At 42.0% G+C, this 21,340-nt stretch overlaps 1 protein-coding gene across 3 annotated transcripts in view; it reads right to left on the minus strand.

Moving 5' to 3' along the window:
• Positions 1–3,026: 3,026 nt before the first annotated feature.
• The window catches only part of spock1 (SPARC (osteonectin), cwcv and kazal like domains proteoglycan 1), a 64,714-nt gene continuing 46,400 nt past the window's right edge, over positions 3,027–21,340 (minus strand). For all 3 annotated transcript variants that reach the window (XM_037261385.1, XM_037261386.1, XM_037261384.1), the window contains 6 exons: positions 16,426–16,546; positions 8,542–8,661; positions 8,097–8,318; positions 7,330–7,392; positions 6,558–6,695; positions 3,027–4,237 (listed from right to left, as the gene is read on the minus strand). In XM_037261385.1, the coding sequence (XP_037117280.1) occupies positions 4,050–4,237; positions 6,558–6,695; positions 7,330–7,392; positions 8,097–8,318; positions 8,542–8,661; positions 16,426–16,546 (852 nt within the window). In that variant the 3' untranslated portion in view covers positions 3,027–4,049. The remainder of the gene's footprint in view (positions 4,238–6,557; positions 6,696–7,329; positions 7,393–8,096; positions 8,319–8,541; positions 8,662–16,425; positions 16,547–21,340) is intronic.

Below are 21,340 nucleotides of genomic sequence, written 5' to 3' on the forward strand. Positions count from 1 at the left end.
CACATGTCTTGTGAGGATTAGCGGTTTGGAAAACTGATGGACGTACATTTTAAAATCCCACTGCTTTTACTTTTAGTCCTGAAATATAGAATTTCAGTATAAGAAAACAATGACAAGTTCCACCAGATGGCACTGGCGTCACTCTGTAGCAAGTCACATTTGCGTTGCATGAATAACTTTTATGAACAATTACAATAGAATTAGAGCTCCCGGCATGGAAGATGGCGCTGATGGTAACAAATGCATTTGCAACAAATAGATAAGACTAATGGAAAGTACAATTATAGGTGTGAAACTCCTTTTAATTTGGTTGGCTCATTTGACACTTTCAATTGAATTTATCATCACTGCAACTGCACACGACTCATTTCCTGTTCAGTTCATTTACTGAGGGGCCCCTGCACAATTTGATGCTGTCATGGGAAAGCCGTCTAACTGGCAGAGCGTTAAATGAAAACAGTGTGAGCACTTTCTAAATGAGGGAGGGGTTAGGGTTAGCACTTGGATGCAAATGATCCACAGCAGGGTTCACATGCTCCAAGCAGGTTGAGCATGAAAGGGTCCGTGAGTAGAAGTGGTGGGCTGTGACAGATTAGTGAGGGATCATCCCCACTCATTACGACGTCTATGCCAATTTTTCTGGAAAGTTTCAGTGATGAACCTTCAATCTGGTCCGTGGGGCACACGAGTGCTCACTGCTTTGAATTCTGCCAGGTAGCTAATTGCGCTCCCCAAGTGGCCGCACGTTCCAATCGGTCTTTGATTATGCAGCCAGTGTGAGTGTTAAGTGAAAATACTGCAGTACATTTTGGAAAGTGGCCATTTTGTCTCATGGCCAGTGGCCATTTTGTCTCATGGCCAGTGGCCGTGACATCCTGCAAGTACAGTGGTGCCTTGAGTTACGAATTTGATTCCTAGCATGCACACTCAAAACTCAAACTCAAAACAAAAAAATTAGGATCACCTGCACTGAAATGAATGGAAATGCCATTAATCCATTCCAGCCCCCCAAATGGGCAATGTGTTTTCTAATGACAAAGTTAACACTGTAAAATAATATACATTATCAAATATACCATTCTGAAATGTAAGTATAACAATTATTTGCCACATTGTTGATGACACTAAATTGCGTGAGTAGTTCGTGTATGTGTCCTGTGATTCTATGGTGACTAGCTTCCGAAGTCAGCTGGGATAAGCGCCAGTTACCCACAACCCAAATGAGGATCGGCACAAAAAAACCCCCAGTGAATCATGCAAATGAATTGGAAGGTATGATTTTTTTTTTTTTTTTTTACATCAATTTCCGATTTGCTGACAAAACTCAAAGCAGTGTTTTCCGATTATCGAGATGCAGCGCACTCTGAATTGACATTATTGAAGTGAGTCATAAACACGGCCTACATAAAGTACAGACGGATGCCACATCTAAGGAGCAAAACATCAAAAAAGACATGATGACGACTGCCAGTAAAAGAAATCCTGACAATTTGCCGGCATCTCCAGTCATTAGTCTGTATGATGCTCTGTGGCATGACAACAAAGCAATACAGATGGAATTTTCCCTTAGTGATCAGACTGCAAAGCAGATTAAAAAAAAATAGAGTAAACATGACCTGCAGGGTGGCTAACAGCAGAAATACAAAGTTAGCACTTATATCACAAACAGTGGGATTTGTATTAAACAGAGCCAGTTAATGGCCAATGGATGAAATAGAATAAAACGGGGATAGAAAATGATGGACGGAAAAATTGCTTGGCATACATGGCGTTAGACTGGACTGGTTTTAGCATGAGTTAAAAAAACAACAACTAAATGCGAAGACTATCAAAAGGGCTCCTGCGGCCTTTTTTGTATGTGACCCTCAGTGCATCTAGTTTAGACAACACTGCAGCAGAGCTTTCAAATTATACTGTCATAAAAGATATTTGTCTCACAATACAATTTTGGTGTTATCTTTCAGCACACTGTGTTCGTAGCAATTATTTTATATAAGTGACACTTCCAGCCAAATGCAGGTCTTCACTAGGGAGCCTTTTTGGAAAAACTAAAAGTAACCAATAAAGGGGGTGAAATAGGGGAAAAGAGGCCCTAAGGATAACGAACTGATTGAAGTGAGTGGGAGAGCCGAGGGACATAATGAACACATTATGGATAAAAGTGAGGGCCCAGTGTGTGATGAACACATCGTTTTGTAGCTGATATTGCGTTGGGAGTAAAAATAAACCAATTCCATCTCCTTCAGTCACATTAAGATGTTGAATTAGCAAAGCTGGAAGAAAGACTTTTTTTTTGGCATCTGCTTGTGGAGTGGGATTTTTCAAAACTGTGGGATCAGCTGTCCCATTTAGCAAGCCATATCACACCCAATTGGCTTTAGTAATCTTTTGGGTTTTGTGATTAGAGCCCCCGTAAAATGTATCCCCTGTTAATTATAATCTCATTGTAGTAGTGTGGGGTTAAGAAAGCAGACCCTCCTCTTGCCTCTCTCCTTTATATTGTGTTATCACTTGGACGAAAGACAAAGCCAGACGTCCGAGGTTTGGGGTGAATTGCATCTCTTCAATGAGATATGAATGATTAGACTTTTTTTTCTGGAGATAAGAGTGCTTGTTTGGCAGATTTCTTGCATTGGTTTTTGAGCATTCTTGCCATTTGCCATACACTGGCCAGCGGTCGATATTATTCATCTGAAGCAGCGGAGCTCAGTAAGAATGTAAACTGTACATTGTCACTGGCCACTTTTAGTCATCCTTCTCCTCGCTACATGGGATTTCTTAGTAGGAAGCAAGTTTTCACCTCAACTGCCTTTCCCCCCACTAGCTAATCTGTAACTGTCAGAGGACTAGCGGCAACAACAAAACACCATCTTATCCGAGTTCGCAAACTCTAAACGCATTATAATTATGACCAATCTAACGAGTGAACGAACTACGACACATTTCTGCACAGCACTAGTGGAGATGTATATTTGAACAAGGAAGGACATTCATTTATGTGAAGACACGGATCACACAGACAGCAGTAATGTTCAAAAGACACCCAAAGTGCAACTTTACTTAAATTGTCAAACTAACAAAGAAACGTTCACTTGGTCGACATGGTGTTGGGAGGCAGAACACAGCCTCTTCTCTGCTCCCACGACTTCCTCCCAGCTCAGGGGCAGCACCTTCCTTAGTGTCCATGCACAGTCTCAGCAGCCCTAGCTCACCTACTGGCATAATAACAAATTGCTGTCATGACACTTTGCTTACGTCCACTGTTATCGCTCTGCAATGCAACTTCCTACCTCCTGAGATTGGGAGAAGAACAAAAAATAAAGGACACTAGACAGCATCAACATAGCAACATAGTATTGTAGCAGCCAAATAGGCGTCACGTTCTGTTTTGAGCCAAGCCAGGTAAATCTCTCTTTTACAGGAACACGATGAGAAACATGCAACAACAACGACGACACATTAAATCTCATTGCTACCTGCTCTTTCTGGGACATTCAAGATCAACAGTTGAATAATTTATAATCTTCCGAGAAATAAAAGAGGGAGCGAGTAAGAGGGAGCCGTCTCGGAACGTGTGGATTTGCAGGAATATCAATGAACATGAACAGTATGGAAGAATATTGTAAGAATGTACAGCGGGGACTGCTCTGTCCATATTTACATCCAAGTTATTGGCTTTTGTATTTGGGGCAAACAGAGCGAGGCCATTGTGATAAGACAAACGTTTGAACATGTTAATAATTGCATGTTTGCGGGACAGAGCAGAAAAGAAGGAGGCTTGAGCTTGATCTGCATTGAGGGACTGCTAAAATGGAACTGGCTTTCCGTTTCCTCTCTGTCTTGAGAGAGACATTAGAAAAGAAAGAATGAGGTCTGCCGGCGAGAGAGAGTCGGATGAGGAACGAAGTTTAAAGGAGCGAGTTCAGCTAAAAGATGGACTGCTGCCACGGCCGCTGGAAGAGACGCTGGAATGGCTTCAAATCTGTGCTGGACTTTTCCCGGTTGGCCGATGACAGTGTCAGAACCGAAGAGGGGGGGGGGGGGCGTAGCTACCAAACGTAGCCCATCTCGTCATCCTTGTCATCTTCCTCGTCGTCGTCGTCTTCTGTGATTTCCCGGGGGTGGATCCGACCCCGTCTCTTCTTCTGTCGAGCCTGCGTGGCTTCTTCCTCTTGGTCACCGAGGAGGATGACTGCACCACCGCTGCCAAAATCTCCCGATGTCTCCTGGTCCTCATCTATAACGAATATGGCAAACAAATGCCACTCATATGTATTGGCAGCGCCCCACCAGATGTTGCTGTTCCACCTACCGGCTTTATATTTAATGTAGAGCAGTAATTTGAAATTGAAATGAATATTATACGTGACAAACTATCACAATTTGGTGTTGCTTCTGTTGTTGTCCATCTGCTCAATGGACAAGCGAGATGCTTTCCTTCCAGTGCTTTCTTTTATTTACAGATCGGTACACCACACATCAGAAAAACAAAGTTAAAATGAAGTAAAGATGAAGATCAGATCAAGATATACTAAAACTTATTTCACTTGATGAGTGAGCAAGATTTCAGCTTTGTTCAATCTTTCTGTAGGTTTGCTCTGTCTTCTACATTGTCTTAAGATTCAGCACTGATGTCTCTTTGCTTTGAGTCCTGAAGCATCTCTTCTAAAGATTTAGGAGAACTAGTTTCTTCCTGGAACCTCTAAGCCCAATTTGATGACACTATATCATCATCATTTGCTAGTGGAGATTACCTAAGTGTGCATGTCACTGACACCCACCCACGCTCGGGCGTCAACACAGTTGGGTAAAAAATAACCCAAAATGGGATAGGTTTGTTAAAGAAAAACAAACCAAAAACAATCTGGACGTGCTTAATTTAGCCAAGACACGTATTTTAGGTTTAAAAAAAAAAATCTCACGGCACACCACCAAATACAGATATCACAAAAAGTGGACACGTCAATGATAGATAATTATTTTAAATATTTTTGATGACCTAACAGAAGCACAATTAGCGCGCCACAGCACACGGGTTGAGCATCACTTCTCTATATTTCACTTTTTCATCTTGGTTGGGTGTTGAATGCATTCCCCCTGATAAGCAGCAGTTAACTGTTGCGCTTTTTAGAGGGGTGTTTCCGTTCCTGCCCTCAGCTCCTGTCACGGTGTGGCTGGGATGTGCAATTTTTTCACTGTCCGACAAACTCCCTTGCAACCAGTGGCCAGGACAATTAATCTTAGCAATTGTTTGTTTACATTGCTGTGCATACTTGATGGTCAAAAAATGTTCAGCTTCGTAGTGAATAATAAATGGTTTTGTGTGTGGGATTTCACACTTCCGTGTATGTAACCTCTGACGCTGTCAACATATTTCAAAACACACAAAAGAATGCTCAGAAAATCTGCAGCTGTTTCATAACATTGTGCTTGACACACATTTTGATGATGAACAAATGCTTTTGAGTCGACATTTAATCCTACGCACATACAGTATAAAATGCATTACCTGACAGCTCCACAAATTTACACAGAGCTCAATTTCAAAAAGCCTTTTCACAGGCTGGATTTAGAGAAAATGCATTGCGGCTGACTGAGTGGCACATATTGTTTATAAATCAGCTCGTGCTTGTGCCACTGAGCTGAAAGCAACCGCACTGCTACCTATTAGTTTAATGCAGGGTGAGGTCACACTCTTGAATTGACTTATTTTTTTGGTGTGGTTTTGTGGTTTGGCATTTAAATTTGAGAACCTGATGTTGAACATCCCAAAGGTTGTGTGTGTAAATAAATAACAAGTGATGCAATGACCAAGTGGGATATATTTAAGCCACCCAAGGATTTAAGCAGGTATAATTTGAAGGTCAAAAATGGAGGGATGTGTAGGTATAAGAAAGAATTGTGGTATTTGATTGGCAGTTGAGCGGGGCATTGCTTTAACACATTCAGCGGCCACGGCCATCGTTTGGGAGCAGAGAGAACGGGTTGATTTTTCATGAGTTAAAAGCCTATTTTTACATACATCACTTAAACTAAACACTCTTTTTTTGTGGGGAGTCAAATTTAGAAGACAATTTAATGTGGGATGTGTGAGAACATATTTTTCTTCATATACTGTATATCAAGGGAGGTATCCATTGTTGTTCGGATTCTACCGCTTCTTCATATTAACCGGACTGAAAGCGTTGACATTTGCACTTTGCTGACAAGTGTGACAAATTTTCCTACTTGACTTGCACAGCGTTGGTGTTTTATCAAAGTTGCATCCGTATGCGTAATATCAGAAGTAGACACAATCCGACAACCAACTGACCCGAGGATCTCTTACTATTGCTTTCCGAAACAACTGCTGATGCATAAAAATAATAGAAGACTGTTGGGGCTAGGTTGAATACCATTTATGAATCCCCTTATCAGAAACCATACCAAGTTAGAGACACAGCAGTCCATTACGAAAGTGCTTACTGTGAGAGAAGCTGGATGGGCAACACCATAACCAAAAATCTTAAATTTGTTCGCTTGTTGTGTGTGTGTGTGTGTGCATGTCGTTGTCTTACCGCAGTTTGGATTGCCTTGCTTTCTGGAGCCGGCGATCTCATTACCATACTTGTCCACGCACCAACACTGTCCGGTGCTGCCACGACACTGGGTCGGTTTAAAGTAGCCCTCCTCAGTGCAACGCGGAATATAGGAACCTGCAGGTAGACCACAAAATATATGGGGCAGATTCAGGGACACACAAGAGGAAGGCCATTTGGAGAAAAGGTGTAGAAAGAGACCGGCTGATAGATGTCGAAGTGCTTTTATTCACAGTTGGAGATGGCCGAGCAATTACTACCGAGAGGCTTGCAGGACAACAGCCATACATCCTGTTTAAAGGCAGGCGGTCGGGTTCAATAACGCACACGCTTCACACATAAGCACGAGAACACAAAACAAACACTCGGCCAGACTCATTTTTCAAACTGTTGTTGTTAGCAATGTGTGCAGCTGGGACAGATGGCACTAAATGAAACCTGTTCTCTGGAGAATTTAGTAGGAAACTCCACAAAAATGTCAGCACTAAAATGTCTTGCAGTCTGACAGGACCTGTCTTTGTCCTGTACCAGTTTCACCGCAAAAATGGATCCCAAATAGCAGCGGCTAAGTTGCATGTTTACCCGTCACGCTAAAAGACTGCACGTGCTGTTGGGGGGAAGTGTAAAACTGGTGGAGACGGGGTGTTTTTGTGCTGATGGTTTTCACCATACTACATTTGAATGAGGCCCACAGTAGTACTCAAGGCAATACTGTGGCCAGTCAGCAGTAACAGCTCTCAATGTAACTGACCTATCAGGCTCTTTCTTCGACTTGGATTCTGGATCCTGCTCTTCTCAGCTTGGCAAGGCGAACCTACACACAAAGATAGTCATCAATCTTTTTATCCTCTGCAATCATCACCTCAATTTATTATTGTTTTCACCACTTAAAAATGTTTTTGTTCATGCAATTCCAAAGATGCGCTGATGGTAACAACATGCTTTCAATATTTAGCTAGATAGATACAGTAGACTGAATCGTTGTGCCACTTGCATTTTTGTTGAGTATAATTGTGCCATTTTATTTTGATTTGATGTTCCAGTCAACAGTCAAAGTGCACCACAAAGTGTGAGCCAATAGGAGGTGATTGTGAGTTGAGCAATTTAACTCTACAGACATCTAATGAAGAGAAGGGTGTGACTTTTTGACATTTTAATTGACTGCAGCAGTGGCTCTAATTGGAATGTTAAAACGTGTTAGACAGCTATTAAGCAAACATTATTACACTGCTTGCAAGGAAGTCAAAATGCTTTGCTCTTTGCGGCATTCCGCTTGTGCTTCAGACATAGAACGGAGAAATTTGTCAAATATTTTTTGCTGGCTGCGCAAGAACGCTTCCTGGGCAACATCACAAGAGAGTCGGCATTGATGTTAAGCGAAATGCAGTGTGAGCATTTTGTTACTTAAGTCACTGGTCTGATCATTGTGTGAGAATTGACGAGTCCGCAATGCCTTTTAAATGCAGCAGATTTTTATATGACCAATTATCCTTCCAAACGTACTCCCTCCACGCTCACCCTCGGGCTTCTGGAAGCAGTAGCACCACTCGTTGTTGGACAGCTTGCCGTCCTTGAAGGAGTCACATGAGTTAAAGAGGGGCTTCATGCACAGCTCGTACTTGTCCATGTAGATGGCGCTCAGTTCGGAATCATCCAGCAGGAGGTCAAAGTTCATGTCTAGTTTGTTGAACATCCATCCCAGAGAGTCTTTGCAGATGGGTAAGATGCTTGTGTCAAAGTCTAAAAAGTCAAAGCGGAGACAGGACTCAAGTGAACGCTAGAGTGTGTAATTGTGTGTGTGTGTGTTTGTGTGAGTGCAGCTTGGCTGACTCGAAACATGTTGACGCAAGAGAGAACAGCACAAAGTCACTGTCAACATCACTACCATCTCTCGTGAGGATCAAAGTGCTGCTGTGCTGCACAGAAAGGGGCCACACACACTTCAGAGGGCCGATGTACTCACGTCCGGTGGCTGACTCTGAGCCGTCAGTGGATTTGAGGTCTCTGTTGGCATCGAGGTGGAGAACTCCAAACCAGTCCTTGAGTCTGGCAGCCAGACTGTGGAGCTGTGTGTCAGTGCACACTACACAAACATACACACATGAAGACTTATGAATCCAAAGTGTATTTCAGGTAACGCAGGTTCACTTGACCAAACCCATAGAAAACGTGAGCCAATTCGGGAGCAGGGGTATGAGAAGGTGAAGACACCAGCACTGAACAAATGTCATAAAATATCTTTGTAAACGTGCTGGTTGATCTGGTGCACATTGATGGGAGAAACTCAGGGTTTGAAATACATTTTAAGTGACATCAGTCCTGGAGGTTTTCTGACACATCACATACATTGAAGGGATTTGCGATAGACAACAATGGACACTGTTGTGTTGGGTGTGCACATAACGTTATCCAAGGAGAGTTTGTCGGCAGAGAGTAGCTACCAGACAGTTAGCTTAGACTAGGTTCTTGTATTTCTAGCATTACTTCTTCATATTTTGTAGCTGAGTAGATGCCTTGTATGATTGGTTATTTGGGATGTGCTGTGTTGGTCAGCTCAAGAAAACACATGCATTTTTTTCCTGTCACTTTTAGAGGCTCTTACGTTCTGTTAAAAAGTTAACAAGAGTACCAGACTTGAGTGTATCCAACCTGAAACATTCCAGATGACCAATTCACCACCCAAGTCAAAGTGACACCTACCTGTGCGTATGAAAAAAGATTTCACCACGTCCTTGATTTCTACCATGTGCAGCAGAGAACAAATACTTCCATTCAGTTGAAAATGATCCGCCTTCACCTTCGAAATACAACTGTGCAGAGAAGTCATCTCGTTGCTTTTATCTAACTCAGAGCACATCAAATATTGCTTTATTACTTCTTTCTGAAGTACGTCTTTTTTCTTCATTGTCTTCCATCCCTTCAGTGAAACATTGGACTTTCGACATTGCTCTCAAATTTCCCGTGACAGACTTGTTCAATTCCCGTCTTTATCACCCAACTGCACTGTGCATTTTCTGAGCTTCCCATATTCATCAGAGCTTCATCACACCGATTTATATTATACACCGACTTTTCCTGTGACTTAGAAAACCCACTTTGATATTCCGGTCTCCTGTTTCTTTTGCTCACCTAAATTGGTTTGAGAGCTTCATTTGCCATCTCTCCCCTAACACATCCCCTTATAAACTCCAAAGATAAGTGCTACTGTGTCTCGCTTTGATATCCACTCACCCTGTCCTCCACCTCCTTTTCACACCTTTTCATCTTTTGATTTGACTTCTAAGACCGCTCCGGCTCTCCATCTCATGCTTTCCAGTCTCATGCACTTTGCACTACAACAGGAGAGTCGATGGTCCCTGATTTCTCCTTCACTTGCTATGATCTCAATTGCTTCTGACAGAGCAGTCACTGTCAAATATTCGACAAGCAGTTTTGGGCTAGAGAATGTGTCAAAAAGAAAGCTGGAAATAAATACCTCACAACAGATGACTTGTTTTCTGGCTCTCTTAGGGGTTTCTGGGAACCAATACCTTTGTAGTGGTCTATCTAACCATGTGCATTACCCTATTTTTCGGATTATAAATCGCTCTGGAGTATAAATCGAGCCAGCCATAAAATGCATAATAAAGAAAAAAACGTATATAAGTTGCACCGGAGTATCAGTCGCATTTTTGGGGGAAATTTATTTGATAAAATCCAACACTAACAACAGATACATATGACATCTTGAAAAGTGCTTGACGTAACATATTAGGAGTTATTCAAATAACTATAGTATAAATAACATGCTAACAAGTTTATCAAACCATCCGTTTCCACTCCAAATCATTAAATCCAACAAAATCTTCATCCTCTGTGTCACTTATAAACAATAGTGATACGGAAGTAGAAGATGCAGCGCTTCCTCTTCTACATGGCTTACGTCAGTTGCAGTTTTAATTATTCCACAGGCCTAGAGCACCCTCATGCGGTTCAGTGTGAAAATAACATGTGAAATTATATAATGTGTTCATAATTTCACACATAAATCATGAACTATGAAAAAAACTGCAATTTATAGTCCGGAAAATACGGTACATGATTTGTTTTATGTCAAGGGTTCGCAAACCTTTTCTGCCATGACACAGATTTTACATTTTGTTCTGCTTCAAGCCTATGAAAGTATATTCTATGGATAACAGAAAGACAGAATAACTGATTATCACCAATTATTAGTGGGGATTTGGGTGAAAATGGACTGCACTAAATATTCTGCTCGAGACTATACTGGTATGAAAACAGAATATTTAGAAATGATCCAATCCCTGAATTGCAACATTATCATGAATGAAAAGTAAATCAAAAGGATCAAACCACAACCCAACACATGATTTTTAAGATTAGGATACCATTCATTTATTCTAAATTGGCTTCAAAATACCTTGTGAAACTGACTCTTTTAGTTCAATTGTTTTGTGTTCATTCCAGCAGCATGAGGAGTAAAATTTCTAAAGAACACAACAGATGCTAATTTATTGGAAGAGACATAAACCAATAAAATCTGTGCCTGCTTAATGATCGATGAAATAATGTTATTTTATTCTCTGCTAGGCTCTTAACAAATCATCTGGAACCTGTTTTGGGTACCAGCCAAATTTTCTGGGGAAGGCTGGACTATCAAAATCACCATCTCTGTTTTTCTTCATTTTTAAAGTGTTTGATGCAGTTTGTTTGGTCAAGACTCTCAAGTTTTCCCTCACCAAGCGCATCTTTGTGCACTGCCACACAGTCACAGTGCATTAGAAAAGGACCTTCTCTTTATTCTCCAAAAGCTTCAATAAATTCAGAAGGAACTAAGGGGAGCTCAACCTCTTATTGATAAATCACATGGGTAAATATTATTTTTTGTATATAGTTGAAGAGAAAATCTCTAAAACGTTAAAGATGAAAGGAGAGTGCTGGAGGAAAGATAATCAGATGGCGCAGTGAATGTGCAACGTGAAGTGACACTTAAGTTATGAGGGGCTAGGAGCTACTATAGTTGGGTCAGTTTCATTAAAGAAGAAACAACAGCATGCTGGATTTAGTTTGCCCTTCATCACCACAGTCTCACAGACGGTGAGGTGAGTAGACTCAGATAATGATCAGTTTTACGCTGTTAGAAACATCCAATAGTCTTCCTTGCAGTAATATAACGGCGAGCTATTTATCAGTAAAATTGAACCACATTATTGTCGTAAGTATCGTACAAACAGTCTAGTAGGTGCCTTGTTTATAGGGATGACAAATAAACCTTACGTTGGGCTGTTTTGATGAGGTACTTTTGTCTCGGCTTTATCAGTTAGAACAAGTTGTTTATTCGTATAAAGAAACAACGAATAAAATAGAAGACTGGAAACTATCAACCTCTGTTTTTACAGTGGGATTCTCACGTAGCTTTACACAAACATGTAATGTTTACCTTCTTTTTCCATTCATTGTTGTGCAATTGAATAATTCAAATTGTTACTATTATGGAAACTATGAAAAGTAAATAATTTACTTTAATCATTCCAAGTATGTTCTGTATTGGTATAGAATACTGTAAGAACATTCAACTTAACACAATGTTGCAACATGAGAAAGCATGGTTAAGTAGGCTTGTGGAGACCAGAGGTATCCAAGTTCAACAGGCTGAAAGTCAACAAGTCAAGTAGATTTGATTTTGTTTTTTAGGAATACTTTAATTCTTGTTGTGGACTGTGGAGATTACAGAAAACGAATAAAACATTTTTTATGATGATCAAACAAAGCCACCAAAATGTGAAGTCCTTTGTCAGGAGCATACATTTTAAACAGTACGTTAGACTGCTCATCTTGATAATGGTGATTATGCGCCAAAATATACACAGTAGACCCCCACTAAGTCGCAGTTTGGCAAACATGAATTCATCTATTTGTAGATTTTTTTTCCCGGTACAATATTTAAAAAAAAAAAAAAACTTTACAATGTATTTTTTTGGGGGCAATCCTAGTTTTTCTACTGATAACGCTTAATCTATTTCTTGATCTTATTAAATTACTCTTTTTTTTAATGTAAAAAAAAAAAAAAAATCAACATAGAACTTGTCTACCAAGCAGAGTGTTGACATTTCATGGAAAGTTCTCTTGGCAGGACCACTTAACCAGTGGATCCAGTCTGACAGAACACAGTAGTGTATCATGAGTTAATGAAGAGCTCATTAAGGTCTGCTGGAGATTTCATTACAGATAGTCCCTGTAATTAAGGTAAATAGCTTATGCTAAAGAGACGTTATAATTAAGGATGCCCAGTTGAACTAAGTGAACAATCATGTAACCATTTTAGGGTTGTACCTATGACAATGCATGAATAATACATGAAATTAAAAGAACTGAGGAAACTAAATGTAGAAGGGTATGTAAGGGTATCCATATAGCTTGATCGTATTTGCTTAAGGTGTTATCAAAACAAATTACAGTGTCATTTTATTGTACACCACATCTGAATTTCTGCATATAAAATGTGTAACCAGCATTAAAACAGCGGTAAAACTATTTTCAGGTTCAGTGTGAATGCAGTTTGGTTTGCACGATCACATTTTTATGCTTCCAAATACCTAAGTTCAAACTACTGAATCTTATCATCGGAACAGAATCTGGCACACAAATCCACACACACCTTTAGTGCCAACTCCATCTGTTTACCATTCTGGGCCACTGATCTGATGTGAGATGCTATCAGGTTGGGTGACAACACACACCCGCATGCACAAGCGTGACACTTATACTGGCAGAGTCAGCAAGAAATAAAAAAATGTGACATTGAGATGAGAGACCTTAGTGAGGACTGCATTTAAAAAGCCAACTTACTGTGAGAGTGAAAGGAAGAGACCCAGACAAGTAAATTGATTCTGTTCACAGGGCCAAACTCTTTGCAAACCAAACACGTACGTATATACACTTGAACCCTGCTGTTCCTGATTATTCCTTTGCAAAAATGTGGACAAAAACCAAATCATATTAAAAACTGACGCAGTATTCTCCACAGGAAACACACTAATTTAAATAAAATTGTGATGTGAAATAATGAGTCATGACCAATAAAATGCATAAATAAACATTTACCTTTTCTGAAGACTACTCATGGTGTATAACAGATGCCAAAGAGGGAGCAGCGGTTATTATCTGGAAATGGATCTTTCCATTTGTACTTGGCTGTAAGGTTCTTTTGTGAACTCTAGTCTGCTCCATTGTCTTTATCAAAGGCCCAGTCAGCAAATAGAACGTTCTTTGGCCCCATGGTGGTTTGTTTAACAGGCACACTCACAAAAAAGCACAAAAACAATTTCTAAATATTTCTGATGCATCCACAGGGTGACAATAACCCCCTCAAAATACACTTAAGTTACATGTGCAGAGGTAATTTTTGTATGGAGATAGTGCCTACGCCACCTGCCACCCAGCCGGTAACTTTCCTCGATGTCAATCGTTCTCAGCCACGCCCATGTAATCAAACTGTTCACCGGCAACCGTTTATGCTTGTTGAAGGCGCTACTTAAACCCTGAGCTCCCAGCAATCTCCGTCATTTTGTCAGTGATGCTATCCTTATGCTTCCTGTGCTCGGTCTGACTGACTCCCGTTGTCAAGCTTGTCCGTGCACTGACCCGACTAACCCTGAAAGCCGCCCGTCCTGACCATTTGCCTGTCCTCGACCACGCTCTGAATGCCGCCCATCCTAACCCTCTGCCCGTCCCCGACCACGCTTTGAACGTCGCCCATCCTGACCACTTGCTTGTCCTCGACCACAATTACACGCTGCGTCCTGCCCGAACAGGAGATCCCGGGGACGACCCAGGACGCGCTGGACGAAGTGGCTGGGGAGAGGGAAGTTTGGGCATCCCTCCTAAAGCTGCTGCCCCAGCGACCTGACCCTGGATAAGTGGTAGAAGATGGATGGATAGACACTATAATACTTTGCTATTACTAATACAAAGGTATGCATAAACAGATGTTCTACTGTATATAAATAATTATGTAATTTACACACATTGTATATTATTCTCTTTATTTCAGAGTATTTCTCTTGGCCGGACTGCTTACACTAAGGACATGTGGTATCTATCCATCCATTTTCGGTACCGCTTGTCCCCACTGGTGTCACGGGCATGCTGGAGCCTATCCCAGCAGTCATCGGGTGGGGGACACCATGAATTGGTTGCCAGCCGATCGCAGGGCACACAGAGACAAACAACCATCTGCACTCACACCTATTTTGAGTGTTCAATCCGCCTATTTGGGAATGTGGGAGGAAACCGGAGTACCCGGAGAAAACCCGCGCAGGCATGGGGAGAACATGCAAACTCCACAAAGGGAGCGCCGGAGCTGGAATCAAACACGCACCCTCTGAACTGTGAGGTCGACATGCTAACCAGTGCTACACCGTGCCGCCCAGGACATTTATGTTAGACTTGTATTTTGTCCAATTTGATTTCTGCCTCTGTGCAGTCCTGTCATTTGAATATACCCAGGGGCTTCAGAATGAGTTGTGTTGGCATTAAAATGAGGATTCAACGTGATGAAAGCACGTCTTCACACTCAAACACTGTAGACGTGCCCGTTGAACGTGTTGAAACCATGCCATGCTCAGCTGTCAATCAAATCACATTGCGTCTAGCAACTGTCTTATGCTTACACAAATATACAGAAATATGTGAAAATATACCTGCTTAAAGCCTCCTGGGGTTGGAATATATTCCATGCCTCAGGGCTCTACACGTGATGTGCAAGTTGCGCCGGCTGGTGAACTAAGTAACTAAGCTAACAATTGTGCCTGATAACAAATGATCCTCAACGTGTGCCACGAAGCACCACTTTAGCAAAAAATGAAATAAATCAGTAAAGCAATGGTGAAAAAATATGTTTAGATCTGTAACATATAGTACAACAAAATGTATTTAAAAGAATTGACAGTCTTCATGATCAGATTTCAAATTTGTTTTCTGAGGGCCAGCTAACGGGCAGAAAAAAAAACATTAGCGTTTTTCTGTCCTTCAACTAGTTACTCAGAGCAAGCCAAATTTGACTAACAGAACCCATCTGATGGCATCTCCACACATCCGCACATTTAGTCATCAGCATATCTGGCGAGAACAATGCATTTTATTTAAGCCGTTTACGTTTGTCTCATTTTATTAGATAAAAATTGATTCGGATCTGCCCCAGATGGTTTGCTGCATACTGATATTGCGTTTTCACATAGTATTGATGGTTTCTATTATAGGAACGTTATAGTGGTGGCTTTAAGAGTGGGTAGGTGGATGAAGTCAGGTAAGTACCCACTGAAGGCCCAAGCACCAGATGCATGGCTCGCCACTGTGAGGGGGCTAAGACAAATGATGGATATGTGGATGAAGAAAGTAAGAATCCTCCTCATCACCATTCCACTACTCCCACATAGAGAAGGGAAGAATTTTCTAACAACAACAATCCATCCTTTATTGTACTGCACCACTTTAGATTGCATTTCTCCCTCAGAATCTCTCCATCTATCAGACAAAATCCTATTTTTGTGACAAACAACAAGACACACAGACTCACTCCATCACTGGTCGCTGTAGCTGTCAGAGAAATTGTGTAGTGGGGGGAATATAAATAGGGGGAGGGGAGAGGAAAAAGCAATGGAAATGTTCACAGGCTATTTTGAGGGATCACCATAAAAGGTGCTTGAGCTCAATAATTACTGGAAAAAACTCAAGTGAATTCAAGTATAGCTCCTAGCTCTTCCCATGTGCCCATCCATTAATTCGACCATGTAATCAAATTCAAAAGGAGAGATGGTTTGACAAGCAAAATATGGAGTGCACTCACCAGTCTTGTCAGTTTTCAATGGTGTTTTGCTAAGTACTTGTCCAGGCAAACACGGACACTGTCCATCACATTTCACTGAGATCATCTTTCCGGCAAGGCAGCTCTGGAACTCCAGTTTACACTGGAAAATGATTCAAAGACAACTCAATTAATTGCAGTTAAAAATGAATCTCATGTGGCAAAGGAAACAGAAGGGAAACAAAACATTATGGATGGTAAACAGATTCCTTATATGCGGTTTTCGAATAATATTTTTACTAACACACACAAAAAAACATTTCTTAGGAACACTATTTCTTTTTAAGTGCATAAGCACAAAACAAGCTCATTTCGGTTGGTTGCTCACGCATCCTTAAATGCTGCAATCCACATTTTGCTGACAAAGGCTTTACGGAAGTGATGTAAGTTTAGCTGACAGGTATGACGTAAACTCACTGAAAGTAATCTCCAGTATGCAAGGATAAAACTTGGTGGAAGCTGATTAAGAAGAAACTTTGCTATAATAATAATAATAAATTATATTTATAACGCACTTTACATTCGGGGGAATCTCAAAGTGCTACATGGCAGATCAAAAACAAGAAAACAAAACAAGGACAAGTTTAAAACAACTGGACGACAACCAAGATATGAGAGAAATTACGGAAATGCTAAGGTAAAGAGGTGAGTTTTAAGTCCAGTTTTGAAAGAGTCAGTGGATTGGGGTGCTCTTAGGTGGTTGGGGAGGGAGTTCCACAGTGTAGGGGCTGTATGGCAGAAGGCCCGGTCGCCCATGGTGCGCAGCTTGGTTTTCGGAACGTGGAGAAGGTGTGAATTGGATGAGCGGAGGCTTCGGGTGGCAGGTTTTGGGGCAAGGAGTTCTTTGAGGTATGGGGGAGCATGTCCGAGGATACAATGGTGAGTGAGGAGGGCGATCTTATAATCAATTCGGAATTTGATGGGGAGCCAGTGCAGAGAACGGAGGATGGGTGTGATGTGATTGCTTTTCCGCACCCTCATCAGGATCCTAGCAGCGCTGTTTTGAATGTACTGAAGCCTCTGGAGGCTCTTGCTAGGGATCCCGATGAGGAGTGCGTTACAATAGTCTAGCCTTGAGGAGACAAAGGCGTGGACAAGTTTCTCAGCATCCGTCAGGGTAAGTGTGGGGCGGAGTTTGGAAATATTTCTGAGGTGGAAGAAGGAGTTTTGCAGATGTATTTTATGTGTGACTCAAGGTTGAGTTGAGGGTCCAGTTTCACACCCAGGTTGGTGACAGTGGCTGAGAGGGGAATAGTGAGACCGGCGAATAAGATGCTTGTTATTGGGCAGGTATGGATCTGATGGGGAGTGCCAATTAACATGGCTTGGGTTTTGTCACTGTTAACTTGCAGGAAGCTGAGATTCATCCACGCCTTTATCTCCTCCAGACACAGGGAGAGGATGGATGAGGGAGATGGAGAAGGCTGGGTTATGGAGGGCGGGGGGTCAAGTTTGAGGTATAGCTGGGTGTCGTCCGCATAACAATGATATGAGATGCCGAACTTCCTGATTATATTGCCGAGGGGTAGTATGTAGAGAGTGAAGAGGGTAGGACCGAGTACAGATCCCTGGGGGACACCGGAGGTGACAGTGTGAGTGTCGGATTTTTTCCCCCCCAGGGAAACGTACTCGGTCCGGTTCAAGAGGTAGGACTGAAGCCAGGTTAGAGCAGTGCCAGAGAATCCAGTGGAGTGAAGTTGGTTAAGGAGGATATTGTGGTGGACAGTGTCAAATGCAGCGGACAGATCCAACAGGATGAGAAGTGACGGGGAGCCTGCATCGGCAGCCATGAGAAGGTCGTTGGTGACCCTAACAAGTGCTGTTTCAGTGCTGTGGCCAGAGCGAAACCCGGATTGAAATTTCTCAGCGATGTTATTGCGGGTGAGATGAGTGTGAAGTTGGGCAGCTACCACTTTTTCCAGAACCTTGGAGAGGAACGGGAGGTTAGATATTGGTCTGTAGTTGGCAAGGTTGTCCGGGTCAAGTGAGGGTTTTTTGAGCAGGGGGGTAATAATGGCAGTCTTCAATGCAGGGGGTACAGAGCCAGACTGGAGTGAGAGGTTGATGACATTGGTTATTAGGGGACTAATGGCTGAGGTTTGTTGTTTAATGAGGGCTGTGGGGAAAGGGTCCAGGGCACATGTGGAGGGTTTCATCTTTTTGATGATGTCTTCTACCTCCGACTGCAAGATAGGGGAGAAGCAGCGGAGAGGCTGGACTGTCCCGGGTGGAAGGAAGGGGGGAGGAGGTGAAGTGGTGGGGCAAGAAGAGGAGAGGAGCTGGGTGCGGATGTTGTCAACCTTAGCGGTAAAGAAGGTCATAAAGTTATTGGACACTACCTCTGAGGATTCTGTTGGCGTGGTGGGCTATGAGGAGTACTCATTCATCTTGTGGCAGAAGCGGCCATTAAGAAGCCATACAGAAACGACCATTAGATGCCAAGATGCCCAGTGACACTCTATTCTTCTTAGCTGCAGCACACACCGTAATGCGAGATGGTTTTCTTCGGAAAGTAATTGGAGAGAAAATATATCTCGTTGTAGGTGTGTCAGCAGTAAGTAATTCCTATTTCTCCTAAGATGAATGACATTTGAGATGGGTTATGTAAATTGTTTTTGTGTTTCATAATGAGGATCATGACTCCGCATTGCAAGTTATGCCTACAACAACAACAACAAAAAAACGAGAACCTTGGCCATTACTTTACAATAGATTATTATCCAAATCATATTTAATAGGATTTTGTCATGATTTTCTAGAAAAGTTATATTTTCTGTGTGCTTTAGAAGAGGGTGCAGTAATGATCGCATAATTCTGTCCGTGGAAATCCATCCACCCATCCATCTATTGGATCTTGTTGTTTTATATTAAGAATATAACCAGAATTGCGTTCTTTCACCTTCGTAATATTGCAAAGATACGTCCGATCCTCTCGACCGGTGATGCAGAAACTATTATACATGCGTTCGTCACGTCGCGCCTGGACTACTGTAATGTACTATTCTCTGGTCTTCCTAAGTCCCGCATCAAAAGTCTACAGTTAGTACAAAATGCTGCTGCAAGGCTGCTCTCACGGACAAGAAAATTTGATCACATTACCCCAATATTAGCCAACTTACATTGGCTCCCGGTCCATTTAAGATGTGACTTCAAGGTTCTTCTATTAACCTATAAATCACTGCATGGCTTAGCGCCTTCGTATCTCGTCGACCAAGTTGTTCCTTATGTTCCGTCTCGTAACCTTCGTTCGCAAAACGCTACCCTTTTAGCGACACCGAGGGCCAAGAAAGTGTCTGCAGGGTCTAGAGCATTTTCTATCCGGGCTCCAGAGCTTTGGAATGCCCTCCCAATGGATATTAGGACTGCTACCTCAGTAGAAACATTTAAGACACGTTTAAAGACACATTTCTATGACATGGCCTTTAACTAACTTGTAGTGGCCGATTCGGCCGGAGTTTGTTTTGTTTTCTCTCCCCCCCCTCCCCGGCCGGGGAGGTGGTTAGGTGGCACCCAAGCTGACAGCGGCTATCTGGATTCCTGTGGGCCAATTCAGGTTGGGGGAACTGCAGCTCAACCTCCACAGCCAGGATAGTAGAGGGCTCCTCCGGCAGCCCTTCGCTCTGACTTGGACATCCACTTTTGATTTTCATATTATGTATTATTTGTGCCCTCTCTGCATCCATTACAACCTGGTGATCCTGAAAGGGGGATCCTTCCATCTGTGGTCCCTTCTCAAGGTTTCTCATTTTCCCCGGGCAGGGGTTTTGAGTTTTTCCTTGCCCTTTTGGGAGCTTAAGATCAGGGGATGCTTTGAGAATAATTGTCAATTTTTGTCTATGTGAAGCCCTTTGAGACTGCTTGTGATTTAGGGCTATACAAATAAACTTGACTTGACTTGACTTGACTATATTGTGTATCTATCCTATTTGTCTTTGCCTGGACCTCGGGTTTGTAATTAAAGTTGATTGATTGTTTTTACTCTCATAAAATCATCTTTATGAAGGGGTACATTTTAAATTATTGAGTATTTTTAATAATCAATATTTGGGGCTTTGCTCTGCTGCTGGTATGTGTTTTGTTGGAAAAAGAATCCAGAGAGCCCCACCTTAAATGACATTTGTTGATAAAAAATTCTCTGTACTGCTGTCAAAATATTGAATTAGCTGCCTGGAGAGGTAGAGAGTAAGCGAGAATGTCCAGGAAAAGGATGGATGACCTCCCCCAGTCACAGTCTGCACACAGAGACACCCCATGAATCTTTATAGTTGTCACTCTCCAGGGGTTAATGTGGTTTTAATGAAACTGTGTTTTAGCACCTGAGTCATACGAGTAAAAATAGAGGAGAGGAGTAATGGACTTCATTGAGGTCTCTCCGGAGATGCGAAGAATGTTTTAGTATGATGCAGAGTGTGTGTGTGAGTGCGTTTAATGAGTGGGGCATGTAATGTAATAATATGGCACGGATTAGACTGTGACAAAGGAGTTCAAGGCTAAGAAGTGTATGTTGGGCTATGAGAACCCATAAGTCCGTGTGCTAACTGACTGAACCATTCCGGCTCAATTGCCACAGAGAGAACAGGTATTTTGATGTCCTTCTCCTCCTTATTTCCATTCCTCCTTCAATACTCCAGTTCTTCAGCAAACAATTCAAGCTATCTTTGTTAGTAAAACAAGTAAGACACCTGGTTCACTAAAAACCAGCCTCCACTGCACTCACACACTTTTGTAGGTAGACTCGAGGTAAATAGTAAATGGTCTTTGACGTTTTCCCATCTGTTAAGGCCCTCAAAGCACTTCACACTGACTTTCTCATTCACTTACTGATGACGCTGCATCTGGAACAACTTGGGGTTCAGTATCATGCTCAAGGATACTTCACAACGAACAGGGATCAAAC

Source organism: Syngnathus acus, chromosome 10 (assembly GCF_901709675.1).
Source record: "Syngnathus acus chromosome 10, fSynAcu1.2, whole genome shotgun sequence".
NCBI classification, from domain to species: Eukaryota; Metazoa; Chordata; class Actinopteri; order Syngnathiformes; family Syngnathidae; genus Syngnathus; species Syngnathus acus.